Here is a 15,131-nt window from a genome sequence, read left to right as displayed (position 1 = left end):
GTCTGTTTCCCCTGGGTCTAGTCTGAGATGGCCTTGAGGGAGCTGGAAAGGACCAATGTTTTGAAGGGCAATGCCTACTGAATCTAGGAGGCTGTACTTGCAGGAATTCTTTGACTGTCTGCATAGATTTAGCTTTTTCTTCTATCTTTTTAAGAACCTCTTCTGCTTTGGTGCCAAACAGCTTGTCCTTGTTCAAAGGAGCGTCTAATAACTTTGATTTGACATGGTCCGGCAAGGTCTGCTCCTTAAGCTTTCTCAGTACTGAAGCAGTGACTGCTGCCCTGCAAGATGTTTCTAGGGCATCAAAGCCACACTGCAATGTATGCTTGCTGACTTGCCTTGCAGAATGCGCAAACTCATGCAATTCTTTATTTTCTGCACAGCCTGTAAAGGTAGCTATTGTTTCCTTAACAAGTTCCATAACAGGTTGTTGGTACTTCAGCATGTGAAACTGACAATTCAAAGCCCTAATAGCGAGAGTTGCAGACGTATATACTTTCTTACTCCATCTGTCCAGAGCTCTGGAATCCCTGTCCAAAGGGGTGGGATTCTTATCTGTGGTTGCTTTGATACCTTTAGACCCTTGGGAGATGACCTCTGGGTCAGCAGTAGGATTTCTGAAAAGGAATTTGAGAGAGTCAGGTACTCCGTAGTACCTGTCTGGTTTCCTAGGAGCAGGACGTAAAGTATCAGGAGTTAAACTGGATTCCATAAAGACATCATCCACAACATCCAGGACTGGGGGTATTGTTAAAGGCCTATGTTGTGGCAAATCTAGAAATTCTCTGAGTTTCTTTTTGGACTGAGGATAGTCTTGGCATTCCTAGTGGAAATGCTCTCTTAAAGTATGCAAGGTTTCACCAAAAGAAAAATCTTCTGGAGGAGAAGCCGAGGGAATGGATTCCTCTGCATCTGAATTCTCATAAGCAGATAAGGGTATGTCTTCATAATCAGATACCTCAGAGTCATCGGACTCTTGGTCTGTTGAAGCTGCTGGGGATAGGTCTCTTTTTCTTTAAGCAGGGGAAGGCTGACTTCCCCTAATCAGCATAATAAGGTCTTCTGCCATTTTAAGGATTTGATGTTGTGGCAAGGGAGCAGGTGATTGTGCTTTGGTCGTAGTTTTTTTAGGCGTAGGGTGTACTCTTGGCCTTAGAAACGCAGTAGTTTTAGACAGAACTGGACGTGAAAGAAGTCGTAGGTTTGTGTCGAGCATCGACAGTGCGAAGAACTTCCTCAGAAGCCGGTGCCTGCTCAGCGGCTCCGAACCCATCCAAGGTAGAGACATCCACAGGTTTCATAGTCGAAGAAGAGTCTTGCGGCATACCGGCCTCCGAACGGTTCTCGGTAGAGGCTTGCAAATCCAATAAAGCGAGCATCAGGGGCTGTGAAAGCACCTCACTGAGTACTGGCGAACTGGCGGACTAACTTAATGGAGGAGTCGTCGGCAGCTTTGGACCTGTGCGGTCTGTCTCTGTCGTTATCCTTACGTTTTTTCGGAAGATCGGTAGTCGGATGGCTTACTGAAGCCATTTCAGAATATGGAGATTGAGAACGAAATTATTTAGCGACAAAAATGGCCCAACGACAAATAGTTTGGGCATTGAACAAGGCACAAAACTGACAGCGAGGTATGACGTGGTCTGGAACTAATCAGGTGACGCAGTAAGAATGGAAATCTCAGTGTGGTATTTGCTTTACACAGGCAAGACAATTCTTAACTTTTTCTGACACCGGAGCAAGAAAAAAGGGTCTCCAATGGGGTACTTAGCTTTAGAAGACTTCAGGATAATTCAGTTCGGAAACAAAAACTCAGGTAGTGGCCAACCGGCACTCATGTGAACTGCTTCTGCTTTGGGCTCCTCAGCAAGAAAGACTGATGTAATGGCGTCGGCTGCCTGTTTTTATACCCCCTGACGTCAGTCCTGGAGAGACAGCAACTGAAGCAGAAATACTAAGTCTCTGGTATTCGGGCCGACTGAGGGCTACCTCCAGGCAGATAACCCACGTATGATGATTGCAACAGTGAAACACGAAGAACATTATGCAGAAATTTTTCAGCAGTGCTGTTTGTGGAACAAATGCAGTAATAAATGACTAAGGCTCAAATCTGTCAGTATTAGTACACAGTCCTGCCACAGCTATAAATTAAACTACAAGACTAAGGCCCATCAGGGTTTAAAATACAAATGGCTAGCTTTTACAACTAATTTTACTTGTGGAAATAGAAGTGCAGAATAATGCAGAAACACAATCTCCCCACGACTGCTAATTAAGATACAAGACTAAGATCCCAGAACAAACTACAAATGCAAACAAATAACTTTTTTGGCTAAAACATGGAACACAGCAGAAGTACAAAGAAGTATCATCAATTCACCAAAGATCACTATAAGTGCAACTTCAACATTAAAGCAAAATTGAAAGAAAGAAAATAATTTAATTCTCTTCCCTTTCTGACGAAAAGTTAATTACTCACAGTTCCACACCTCTTCAAGTCTTGTATAAAAAAGAGCTCTACCATGCCATGCTGCAGGTTCAACACCGATCACTTGCCTTTTCTTCTTCTGATACTATGATGCCACACCATCTAGTCTAAAGTCAAATTACGTCCCCTCAGCAGGAAAGTTAAGAAGTCCTTCGCTGCTATCACTCCAATACTCTCCTGCTGTCTCATCCCACACCCATACACAGTAGTCAAACTGAGGACCCTCAGAGACCTAAGTCGTTGCGCCAACACTCTATAGAATGGAACGGGTCCTCTTCAGTGTTCTGTTGTGTCCTAATTTCCAACATATGAATATTTTTTTGTGAAAAAAGCTTTCATTGTTCAATGGTTTAAGTTGTGATCACAGCACTAGCTTTGAACTAGCAAATAGTTTCAGTTATCAATCTCATTCAAAGCTATATGAAAAACACACAGTTGCGAGTGTCTGTGTACATAAGTATACATACAAACACACATACGCAGAGATAGATGTACACAACAAATAAGGGGATTTTAAGAGACTCCACAAATCATAACTAATTACAGAATTAAGAATGATTAACACTACCCTTCAGTAAGTCAGCGAAAAATGAACAGTATTATTTTTCACTTAAAGTAACATTTTAAGATATTTCAACTGGGAAAGACATAAGCGATTAAAAAAAAAAACATACATATATGCATCAAAGCAACTAGCAAGGACAATAATGCTTTTACATGAGACATACACAATGATATCTGAGAAACAGAAAAGCATTACTTTCACTCTGGTGGATTTCTGATGTCTAAAAAAACATGCCAGGTAACAGTAAAAACCCAGCTGGATAGTACTGCTTTAAGACTTCGTCCTGAAGAAAAATCCTTTTAAAATAAATTTCCTAAACAACTGTCAACCTCCAAACAGCCACAACATCTCTACATTTCTTTTTCTCTCTGCATGTATGCATAAAATATCTCTACATGTATACCTTTGTATGCCTGATGGTCAGGGTCATGGCTGATTAAAGTTAATTTAACCAGCCAATTCACCTGGTTATCACATAAATAAATACCTAGAGATATACAGAGACAATGAAAGATGAATCGTGTTCAAATTAATGCAGGGTATTATATCATTAAACTACTACATGAAACAAAACACACAAGAAAGCATCACCTATAAGTTAAAATGCTTCTTAATTTTAAGACATCAGAATGGGTGTACAGAACATGTAAGCAATACAAGGAAATCTTGTTAGACATGCACACAAGTGTGCATGTGTCTACATACAAATACATGTATTCATCTATCTATATAAATGTATATGTTTGCGTGCGTGTGTGTGTGTGTGTGTGTGTGCGCAAGATTGTTTCCATGCACATACATATACATATATGCATATACATTTGACATTATAATTGTGTCTGTGACAAACATTATCTACACCCTGTCTTGTTATGATGCATTCTAGCTGAGTTATCATGCAACAACAAATGATCATCACATGCACATATTAAGCCCTGGACATGACAGCTTTTTTTTTAAAGTAAAGCTCTCAAAATGGCCACATGAAACAACAAAGATATGGTATATCCTACCTGGTGAGTTAAACAGAAGCTGTGGCTTTCTTAAGGTAAAAGGACCATCAGACACTAAAGGAGGAAATTTACCAATGTCAGCATAATCACTTGACTTAAAACTGGAACATTTACCTTAAGTAATTCTGACTATGACATTAGTTCTGTATGGCATCATAATCTTATTTTTCAGCCTACTTCAAATTCACTTAGTATAAACAGTCAGTGACTCTCTGCAAAGATAAGAAAATCAGAAATCATGCAGCAAGAACCCAGCTTTAGGAACCACAGACAGACCTGCCACTGTGTTCTCGGACACCACTGGTGTTGTTTGCGTAGAAGACGGTGTCATCACTGTAGGCTGTGAGACAGACTCTATAGAGGGCTGCCCAGGTTTGACCACAGACTCGCTGGAAACAGAAGGGTAAGAAGCTAGCTGAGGGCTGAACTGCGTGGGACCTGCCTCTAAAAGCCGGGAGAGTGTAGGGGCTCCTAGCACACAGAAAGCACATGACAAAGGCACAAAAAAAATCAGAAAAACCACAGTCAGAACATAATCAGACACCGAACACTAAGTACACCCTTGAATAAAAGGAGAAATTCAGATTGCCTCACTAGCAGCAGAAAGCAGAAGTACTTACTGTATATATTATGGGAACCAAAGCATAATGATCCTTTGCCCATGTAACAGGATAACAGTCTCAGGAAAGATTAAACACCAAGAAACACCACTTGTACAAACAAGTCCTGAAAAATTTTACTAATATAATTTAAGTAGATGATTTCCAGACACAAACCCAGACTGCTAGCCTAATCTGTTAATGGGCAAACAACCACATGCAGTGAACCAATCCATACAACTACAATGCAGAAAAGGCTACAAAGATGCAGTGATATCAGCAAGTCATCTTGACCCAGTCAGGGGCAGAATAAGTTACACATGAAATTTGTTAGGCAACCAATATTACCACAGCAAACTAAAAAAAGTTCCATCGTCACCAGTAAGTACCAAAGTGAATAAAAACATGATATCACATACATGTAAACATTTCACTGTACATAAAGTATGATTGTGTTCGGTACTTACCATAAATGTAGATGTTTAAGCAGATTTAGTGTTGTAGTAATATCTCTTGGAATTCCCTGCCAGCAGAAGCCTGAAGCCACTCTAAAAACTACAGATCTCACCTTCTCCCATAGCCAGGCTGACACCCTTCCCTGCAGACATCAGGGGCATAAAGGATACTCAGCAAGGACCATCTTCAGGACATTCATAATTTGGCCTGACCTTACAATTCTGAATACCCAAACATGATCCACTTAGATCTAATTCAAGTATAACAATGGAGACAAATCTAGTGTGGGAGAAGGGAATAGCAATGTACGGCGCCCACCCCAACCCCAAGTAAAGGAAGAAAAGTTTAGGAGAGAACTGGTACTACAACAGGGAATCTACTCAGGCATCTGCATTTATGGCAAGTACCAAACACAACTGTACTATGTTTTTCATAGTTCATGTTGCAGTAACAACTTTTTGGGATGATTCCCAGAGGTAACAGGAGTTGGGAGGTTGGTTGGTAGGTCTATGGGAAATCAGTCCTTGGAGAATGGCAGATGCAAATCCTGCTCTGGCCAGGTTAAAGTATTTGGCAGAGATGTAGAAAGAGGAGCATGTTGCTGCTTCTAGGATGTTCTGCCTTGATTTCCCTCTACGGTATTAGCAGCTGCAGCACTAGTGGTGTCAGTTCTAATTGTTGGGTGACATTTTCCCATGATACTGGTAACAGAAAACTACAATGTGTAATCCATTTTGAAACAGTATGCTTGTTAAAAGGTTTTCCCTCCTCCCTACAAAGACCAAAAACAGATGGTCTGACTTTCTGTATACATCTGTTCTGTTCAAGTACAATCTGAGATGCCTATGGACATGAAGGGAATGAAGTGTCCACTCATTCTTTTTCTGTCAAGATGGGAAGAATACTGAAAGGCTGACACCTTGATTAAATGATAGTTCAGAAACAAAGTTAGACATAGAGGTAGAACTATTGTGAAGAATACACTTTGTACTTGGGAAAGATAATGAAAGGTTCCTTATGCATAAACACCTGCAATTCAGTAATACACCTGGTTGAGGTCAGAGCTACAAGTAAGGCAAGTCTTGCAAGGAAGCATCTTGATGGGTGCCTATGACAGCTTGACTCAAAGGGATGAAGTGTGACAATTTCTAATACTTAATCAAGATCCTATGGAATGGCTGGCTCCTTTCTGGATGGTCACATGAAGGACCCCTTTTAAAAACCGTTCCATGGCTGGGTTAGACTAAGCAGGGGGTCCAGGGGTATAAAAGCTGAGCTAGCGGAGGCCTGAATTTTAAAAGAGGTATAAGACACTGCTTATAAAGGTCAGAAAGGTAACTGAGGAACAGTGACATCCAGCTTGCAAAGGCTGCTGTCCCCTGTTTAAGTACCAGTATCAGAACCTTTTCCATTTAGATTTGTAGGACTGACTGGTGACAGGTTTTCCAGTCTCCTTCAAGATATGTATGACATCCTTAGAATACAAATGTATGGAATGGATGAGCACTAACTCATCTCATCCTGACAGATGCTGTGCCTTCAGGTTGGGGTGTATGATGGGCCGCTTACTCTAATTGACCGGTCCAATTGTTACAGTAGCAGAAGTAGTAAGAACCAATGCTGTCTGGGACAATATGGATCAATTAGGATCACATTTAGCCCATCATCCTTAATCTTCTGAAGTACCCTGAGGGTGAAGGAGGGATGGAACCCATAAAGAAATATGCCTGTCCATGGAAAACAGAGGGTACTTGCCCTCCACACGCCTTTCTGTGAGGCTCTTGTACAAAACTTTTAGAGTTGCTTTTTTCAGAAACAAAGCAAAAAGGTTTATTTCTGACACAACCCATTTGCGAATCTGATATAGAAAACACTTTTCTAATATCCACTCATTTGGATGCACAAAGGACCTGCTCAGGGCATCTGCTACATTGCTGTTCTGCCCTGGAAGACATAGGTGCAGAAAGGTGAGGCCCATCTTTTGTGCTAACTCCCAAATGTACATGGCTAGTCTGCAAAACTGGTAAGAACGTGTGGTTGTAGCCTTACACATATCACTGCGGTGTTACCTACTGTTAAGGGTCCTGGGCACCAGTTAGGTCTGAAAGCTGAAATGGCCCAGAGCATAGCCCTCAACTCTTTTACACTTGTGTGTCTGCAAAGATATCTTTTAGCCCAAATACCCTGGGCCTTCATTCACACTGAGTGAGCACCCATGGCAATGTATGAGGAATCTGTGGTTAGCACCAGAGGGTCTGGCTCTTGGTGGAAGAGAAGTCCACTGTAGAGCTATATAGACCTCCCAACACAAAATATCTTTTATGCGAAGAAGGAGGGGGGCAAAGGTTTGCAGAGAGACTGAAGGTGTTAACATCAGCAATTTTTCAGACACCACTGTAGCTTCCATGTATGGAGCCTGGCTAAAGACAACATCTAAAAGCAAGAGGCCATCTATCCTAGGAGCTTGAGAAATTCTGTCAGTAATGAGGTTTTTATTTCCAATCCTCCTGAAGTAAAGGGACAGAAAAATACAGTTGTGTAAGTAAACTTACCATAACAAGAGATGTTTGCATGTATCACTGTTGCAGTACCCTAAGCTACATGGGACTTCTAACCAAGGCTCAAACAAACTTGACAGCTTCCAAAGTTTTAAGCACACCTTCCACTTGCTCCAACCACTACACAGCTCAAGGAGAACAGGATAAAATCAGTGGCTTGTGCACCACAACTTCAGAGCTTTCTTGCCTCAAAACAGTCAGGCTAGAGCCCTGGCAAGTAGGTGTGCTAGGAAAAAAAAAGAACAGCACATAAATCCACATACTGGCAAAAAGCAAAAAATCAAAAGAAGGGGGGTGGAAAGAGCGTGGCTGCAGCAACAGTGATCTATCAGAATATTTAATGTCATGTAGTTCCACTTAAACAACTGTATTATGTTCATCATTAGAATCACTGGTGCAACAGCCTAAGCTATATGATAAAGATACCAGAACTTAGAAAGAAATGGAGGAGGATGAGAGCCCAGGAACCCCTGCAAAGCCTGTGGTTTGTATTGCTTGGTGAAGGTGTGTTCAGAACACCAAGTTGCTGTCTCTAGTAAATTTCTAGAGTCCATCCCTTTGCAAAAAGCCAGTGAAGTAGCCAAAGCCCAAGTAGAGTGGGCCCTGCCTTTGCCTACAAGTATCTAGTACACCGCTGAGAGTAACAAAAACAACAGCATGGGACATCCATTTAGAAATTACCTGTTTTGACACCAATTGTCCCTTTTTCTTACCTTCACAGGAAATTAACAGCTGATCATCAAACCTGAAGGTTTTTGTCCTGTCAATGTAGTATTCAAGTTACATATTGACATCTAAAGTATTTAAAATTCTTATTCCTTATTTTTACATACTGAAAAGAAAAACAGGGAGATGAACAGAGTGGCTCAATATAACTAAGACAACTTAGGCATAAATGAAGGATTTAGTCACAAATTACACCATATTTGAGGAAAAAAAAGAGAGAGATAAGGATGGCTCACCATAGGAGCTTGTAACTCAGACACCCTTCTTGCAGAAGTCAGAGCAAAGACACTGCTTTTCAACAGAAGAATTTCAATCAGCTTCATGAGCAGGTTCAAAAATAAACACTGCAAGTTTTCTCATTACAAAATTAAGATCCCCAAAAGAAGCCACCTTCCTTCCAGGTGGAAATATATGTAAATCTCCTTTCCAAAACTGTTTAACTTGAGGTAGTGTATCAAGGGGGAGTCTAAGGGAAGGACAAGCAGAGCGGGCCTACAAATTAATCTTGATGAAACCATAAGTAAGGCCAAAGGATAAGAACTCACAACTACTACAGATACAATGACTCCTGGCCTTAAAAAGGCTTAGTGTGGTATAAAATAAAAAATCTTTACCACTTCCCATATATGACTTTCTAGTGGCAGGTTTACCTGCCTCCTTCAATATCTGCTACATGTCCACAGAAAAAGGTTATTACGATTCTATTATCCAAGCATTCACAAAGTAGTTAAATGCTGAAGAAAACCAAACAGGTCTTGTCCTGTGTCAGCAAGTCCATTCTGTGAAGATGCAACTGGTAACTGCCCTTGGCCATTTTTAAAAGGGAGAACCACTGCTGTCTGGGACAGAAGAGAGTCACCAGAATTATCCATGGGGAATCCTTCTGTATGCTCAGAGCCCTGGTTATCAGAGGAAAAGGTGGAAAACAATACAGGCACATTCTGAATCACTAGATGACAACCGTCTTCTAGGCCTGTAAACAAGGAATCCTGGAAGATAATTTGTCTGTGGTGGCTTGAGGCAAAAAGATCTACTTGAAGAGTTCCCTACAGCTGGATCAATTCCTGGAAAACCCCAGGGTGCAACCTCTGTTCAAGAGGGTCTGCCTTAGTCATGTTCAACTTGTCTGAAATAATGCAATGGTCTGAATTACTACAGATAACATGAATGAACAAATAGTGCTGGATTCACTAGATCCATGGCTACCACAGATATTCTGCAAAAGTGGCAGGATCTGATTCCCCCCTAAGTACATGTAGTACATAAGTGCAACAGCTTGAAGTCTAAAGATGATTCAGAGAGAGAGTCATCTTCTGTTTAACATATATGATGGTTTTAATTTGTCTTGCTAGTTTCATGGCCCTGGACTTTAAACACCTAGGACACAATTCCCCAAATGTGGTTAAAGAGTAAGTAGTGTATGAAAGGGAGGAAAAAGGAGACAAGGGGAGACAGAACTGGTTTACACAGAAAAATATTTAAATTCTTCATAAAACCTAACTCTGAAAACTGAAATAAAAAGATGTATATGTGTATGTAGTGGATGGGAGGGGGGCTTGGTTTTGGGTCAAAGATGATTTGAACTACTGAATTTTCCATATGTGAACTGTACTGAGGAAGCTTGTACTAAACATACATATACTATTAATTCCTTTCTTGTATATGAAAATGAAGTACTGCCTGCTTGGATTTTATTTTAACTTTAGAAAGTACATATTTCTTCAAGAGTAGCTTGCATACCAAACTTATCCGTCTTCAGTCACTGATGCAGTTGGCTAGTAATTGATACACTGGTTCAAACAGTAAAGTATATAAAAAAGGTCATAATAACCCACAGCTTAACTTATCCAACAAAAATATATATACATGTGAGTGTGTGTGTGTGTGTGTGTGTGTGTGTGTGTGTGTGTGTGTATATATATATATATATATATATATATACACACATATATAGCTAGATATACGTGTGTATCTATCTATCTATCTATATAGATATATATATATATATATATATATATATACAAAACACACACAGACACCATACATACATACACACACACAAACAATTTTTTTTTTAGTTAGAAAAGTTCACCAAGGACAATGGACAGACAGACATAATCCAGTTTGTAAATGGAAAAGATTGCCTTGAAAGGTGCAAAGACACTAAAGCTTGACTATATACATGCATGGCATAAGCTAGAAATGCTTACTTATAGAACTTTGACTTGTGAAACAGTATCTTGCCACAAGTATGGGTATATACCTTAAAAGCATCATAGTGTACACCTGTGGTGAATTTTACAGTTCTGTGGAATCAACTGCAACTTTTTTGATTCCTCTCACGAGTTTGCCATGAAAGATTTGTATAGCTTGCCACTTCACCTTTATTTTCCTTTGCTTGAATTTCAAACTGTTACAGAACTCTGGCTACAGGAATAATGACAAAAAAAGAGAGGCCATGAAATGTGAAATTCTGATATATTCCCAAGCAGCTGCCAGTCTGGTTGAAATCTTGGAAACTGTTATACATTACAAAAACTATTTTCTGAGAGAGACAATCATAAAAGACTTCTCTTTATCCACCTGAAAACAAAAGCAGAGAAAAAAGGCTTAGAAACAAAAGGTACGAGAGATAATCAGGTTCCTGCTTCTATTGAAACCAGACTGATTACTGAATAAAGTCCCTTCAGTCTTAGATCTGAGGGAGCAAGTTCAAAAACCCTCTGATACAGCATCTAATCTAGATTATCTAGGATAGGGGAAACTGGAGGGATAGAGTCATAGGTTCATAGATTAGTACTAGGCTAACTGCCTTTGTGGACCATTTTTAAGCCTAGCCAATTACCCCATGTGAGAATCAAACCCTGCACCTTTGGTTTATAAGACAAATACCTTAACCATTATGCCAACCTCCCACCACTGGATGGATTCAGAAGAATCCTTTGAAAAAGAAAAGAATCCTACTACCAAGTTGCAACCATTTTCACATCAACTGAAGTTATATGGTACCACAGAAGTAGGTAAGGACCTAGATGTGGGGACAGTTTTACTGGAACACCAGGGTGAGAAGAGGAAACGACATGAGGGAGCATACAGTCAAGTCTGTTATTTTAGACAATCCTTAAATTTGAGAGCATTCCTTCTTATTTGAACCTCCCCAGTATTGCATTCGAAAATTAAGTTTGCCTTGCAGTAAAAGCTTACACTGTTTCCTGAAAGAGGAACCTAAACTGGTGGAAACATTTCTGTTACACTTTGCAAGGACAGTTGAAAAACTGGGAAACTCCCCAAATCCACTTTCATCACTTTTTAAGTAACTCAGCATAGGAAGGACCATATAACAGTTCATAACCCAGGACAGCATTCAGAATCTCGGCTTTGTCATATTTTGGTAAATTTTGAAAAAGTGGCCAAGCAAGTCTTTAAAAAAACTGACCCCATGGCAGCTGCTTCAAAAACAGCATCGGCAGCACTGTACTTACTATGCTGCTGCAGCATCAGCAGCACAGTAAGTGCAATTAGGAAATGTTTAGTAACCTTGACAAACAGACGATACTAAGAAACACAAAGACACCTTAAACTCTGAAAAGGGGGTTCAGCAATTAAACCTTCTTATATCGACCAAGGGAGCAAGAAGAAAAATTAATTTGTGGGTCTGTGGCTGTTACATAGTTTATCAGACTTAGAGAACAGGTGGCTGACTGTGAGATACAATGCTGGTTGCAAAGAAAGCATCCTCAAAGGCTGGCAACACAGGAGGAACAGCTACAGGTAAAAGAAAATTCCCCTGTAACAAAACATATCTTTAAAGGGATTCTGGAATTTCCTTTTCTTCGTACTTAAATTCCTAAAGGCCTTACATAAACCTTTACCTAGCAAGAAGAACCACTTCTCTATATAAGCTCTAGGAGAAAAAATATCTAATTTATTTAACCTTTTTCTAGGAGTTCAACCACAGAAAGGGGAGTTTGAAGGATGAGCCCTTCCTGGGCAAGAAGCTCCAGAAATTGGCTTAGCAATGTGGCATCCCCCAGTTCTTTCCAAATGCCAGCAAGAATGGCTCGCCCTCACCTGAAACAGGGCATGTAGACAGGCACAGAGGGTGCTCCTACCCATTTTGGTTCTTAGTAAATTCCCAAGGAGCAGAACAGAGCTGTCCAAGGAAAAACAATCTGGCCACAGCTGAGTCGCTTATCAGTGGCTGAGGTGAAAGAAAAGTGACAGTAAAGACCAATGCCTCCCAGAAAATTTATGTTCTTGCAGCTTGGAGAAAGAATGATAGTTACTGGGACTACATCCAAATCCTAGCCACAAAAGGTGACTGTTAAGCAGATAACAGAGCCTTGAAGAATTAGTCTTGGCTCCTGAATGGAAAGGTATTCTGTGACGTAAAACTTTTAGTGAAAATCATCTAGCACACTTACCCCAGTCCTAAAAAACATTTTTGACAAAAGGGTAACACTTTTTTCCCACAAAAAGTATTAACTTAAATGGAAATTCCCAAAGGGAATCAGGGCAGTTTGTCAACCATAAATATCTGATAAGCAGATAGAGCATGGAAAACTCAGTCTTACCTTCTGACAGAAACTTTAGAACCACAAAACAGACTAGCTCTAGCTCCATCCTCAAGCAATTGATCTTGACCGAAAAGAACCCCCCCCCCTACAAAAAGTGATAAAACCCGTCACAGAGAACAAGAACTGGCTGTCGGATGAAAAAGGTGTCTGACAAGTGGTTAGCAGTCTTAGAACAGTTAGTAAAACAGTGGCAGGAAAATTAAGTTTTGAGGTAATTTTTTTAATTGACAATTCAAAAACCACATATCCTAGTCCCTAGCTAGAAACACTGAGATGAATGTAATTTTTCTCTCTCAAGACAGATATTTCCAAGGGATTCCCCTTAGGAAACAATGATCCAAAATATAAGATTCTGATGTAAAACTTGTAATGATGACCACTAAAAAGGCCAAATCTATCCTAACACATAACTTTTCTGACAGAAAAGAAACCTATTTCTTCACAGGAAAAGTTAAATTTTGCAGTAACCATAACTACAAAAGACAACTGCCAAAGATCACAAAGAAAAAGTGGAGGATAAAGGGCCAAAGTCTAGGAGAACAGTTCTAAAACCTACCCCATCTCTGGAAACTGGCTGGACACTAAGCAACAGCTTAACTTCATCTCTCCCAGTGTGAAAACAGAAACTGCGAGACAGCCGCTAGTGATATTGTAAACTTGAGTAAAACTCAGTTACTGGCTAATACACTACACTGCCTGGATACCTGTAAGGAAGAAAGTGAGAGAGCCTGAAAGAAAATCGACTAGAAAATGTGGAGAAAACACTGCATGGGAATAATCTTGCAGCTCTTTAGCAAAAAGCAGTTCAAGATCCAGCTTTTGTGCAAGACATACCTTCTAGTAATCTAGAGGAAAAAAATAAGTCAAATGTGCTCATTACTTAAAATAAATAAAGCACTGAAGAAGTATATCAACTTAAGTAACAAAAGGCTTAAAAAAGTGGAAGAAGCTTTAAACAAATATTCATATGAGCTGATAAAACTGCAAAAATCAGACGTCAAAATGAAGAAAAGGCTGGCTACAGAAGACACAATTGAAAAGAAGTGAGCATGTGAATTTAAAGGATTTCAGGATAGATATTTTGAAAATATCAGGGCCAAATGAAGAGGAGTACTGCTACTAATTGCTAGAGGAGCTCCAGTAGTGATAGAAGAAGAAAAAAAAAGATAACACTAGCATATTTGCAGTAGTAAGAGGCTACTGGCAAGGGATGAGGGTTACGCTGGCATGTATTTACATTCCACCTAAAACTACAATTTTGGAGCATAAAAAAATTTGGGGAGAATTAATCAGCTTTCAGCAGGGAAAAAGGCTATGGCAGCTGTAATACCTAAAATTGGTAAAGGCCCATCTAATCCAGCTTCATATAGGCCTATTTCAGTTTTAAACCATGGTTACTAAGTATGTCTACAATGGCTAAAAGAATGGCAAAGGTTATGCCAAAGATGATAGATCTGGACCAATGTGGTTTTGTGGAGAAGAGGCAAACATTTGCCAAAAATTAATAGAATAATGATGATCCAGAAGGAAGCAGAATGTAAGAAAATACCGCTGTTATTGGTGGGTCTTGATGCAAAGAAAGGATCTGACAGAGTAAGCTGGGACTTTATGAGGGCAATGGACGCATTTGCATTTCCTGACACAATAATACGGTTAATTAGAAAGATACATGAGGGAGTAGAGGCAAAGATCAAAATGAGAGGTTTCCTCTTTGATAACTTGTGCTTAAACAAAGGAACCAGGCAGGAGTGTGGTATTCAAGAAAAGTTGGCGTTATTTGCAGACGATATTACTTTGTGCCAGAGAGAACCAGAAAAGGACATCTCAGTGTTGTGGAAAAGTCTGAGACATTACTGGGTTTTTCTTGAGAAATAAAGTTAAGGAAGATAAAACAAAGGCTCCAACTATAAACTATGTACCCACATATGAACTGGTTCAGCAATACAAATACTTAACAGGACACGATAAAATGAAGTATTAAGGAGTACTGACTAAAAAGGATTCAGTTATGGCTGCTAAGGGTATGTGTGAAGTGTCTAAACTAAAGATAATGTAAAAACTGAGAAACAGGAAGCTCTTACCCATAGAAATGGACAGCAAGATCTAAACAGTAAAAGATTTTTTAGTTCCTTTAGTTTTATACACATTT

General features: G+C 39.8%; 1 protein-coding gene across 11 annotated transcripts in view; it reads right to left on the bottom strand.

Annotated features, from left to right (window-relative positions):
- Positions 1-15,131, bottom strand: part of BRD8 (bromodomain containing 8) — a 1,923,539-nt gene that overhangs the window by 1,000,683 nt on the left and 907,725 nt on the right. For 8 of the 11 annotated variants that reach the window (XM_044069501.1, XM_044069500.1, XM_044069496.1 and 5 more), the window contains 2 exons: positions 4,343-4,537; positions 4,067-4,120 (listed from right to left, as the gene is read on the bottom strand). The exons of 1 other annotated variant lie outside the window; for it this stretch is intronic. In XM_044069501.1, the coding sequence (XP_043925436.1) occupies positions 4,067-4,120; positions 4,343-4,537 (249 nt within the window). The remainder of the gene's footprint in view (positions 1-4,066; positions 4,121-4,342; positions 4,538-15,131) is intronic. 2 more of the 11 variants (XM_044069499.1, XM_044069503.1) reach the window with 2 other exon arrangements.

The sequence above is a fragment of the Protopterus annectens genome, chromosome 4.part0, assembly GCF_019279795.1.
Source record: "Protopterus annectens isolate FY-2018-M chromosome 4.part0, PAN1.0, whole genome shotgun sequence".
Classification (NCBI taxonomy): domain Eukaryota; kingdom Metazoa; phylum Chordata; order Ceratodontiformes; family Protopteridae; genus Protopterus; species Protopterus annectens.
Note: the sequence above shows the minus strand (reverse complement) of the source record. Positions and strands in the feature narration are given on the sequence as shown.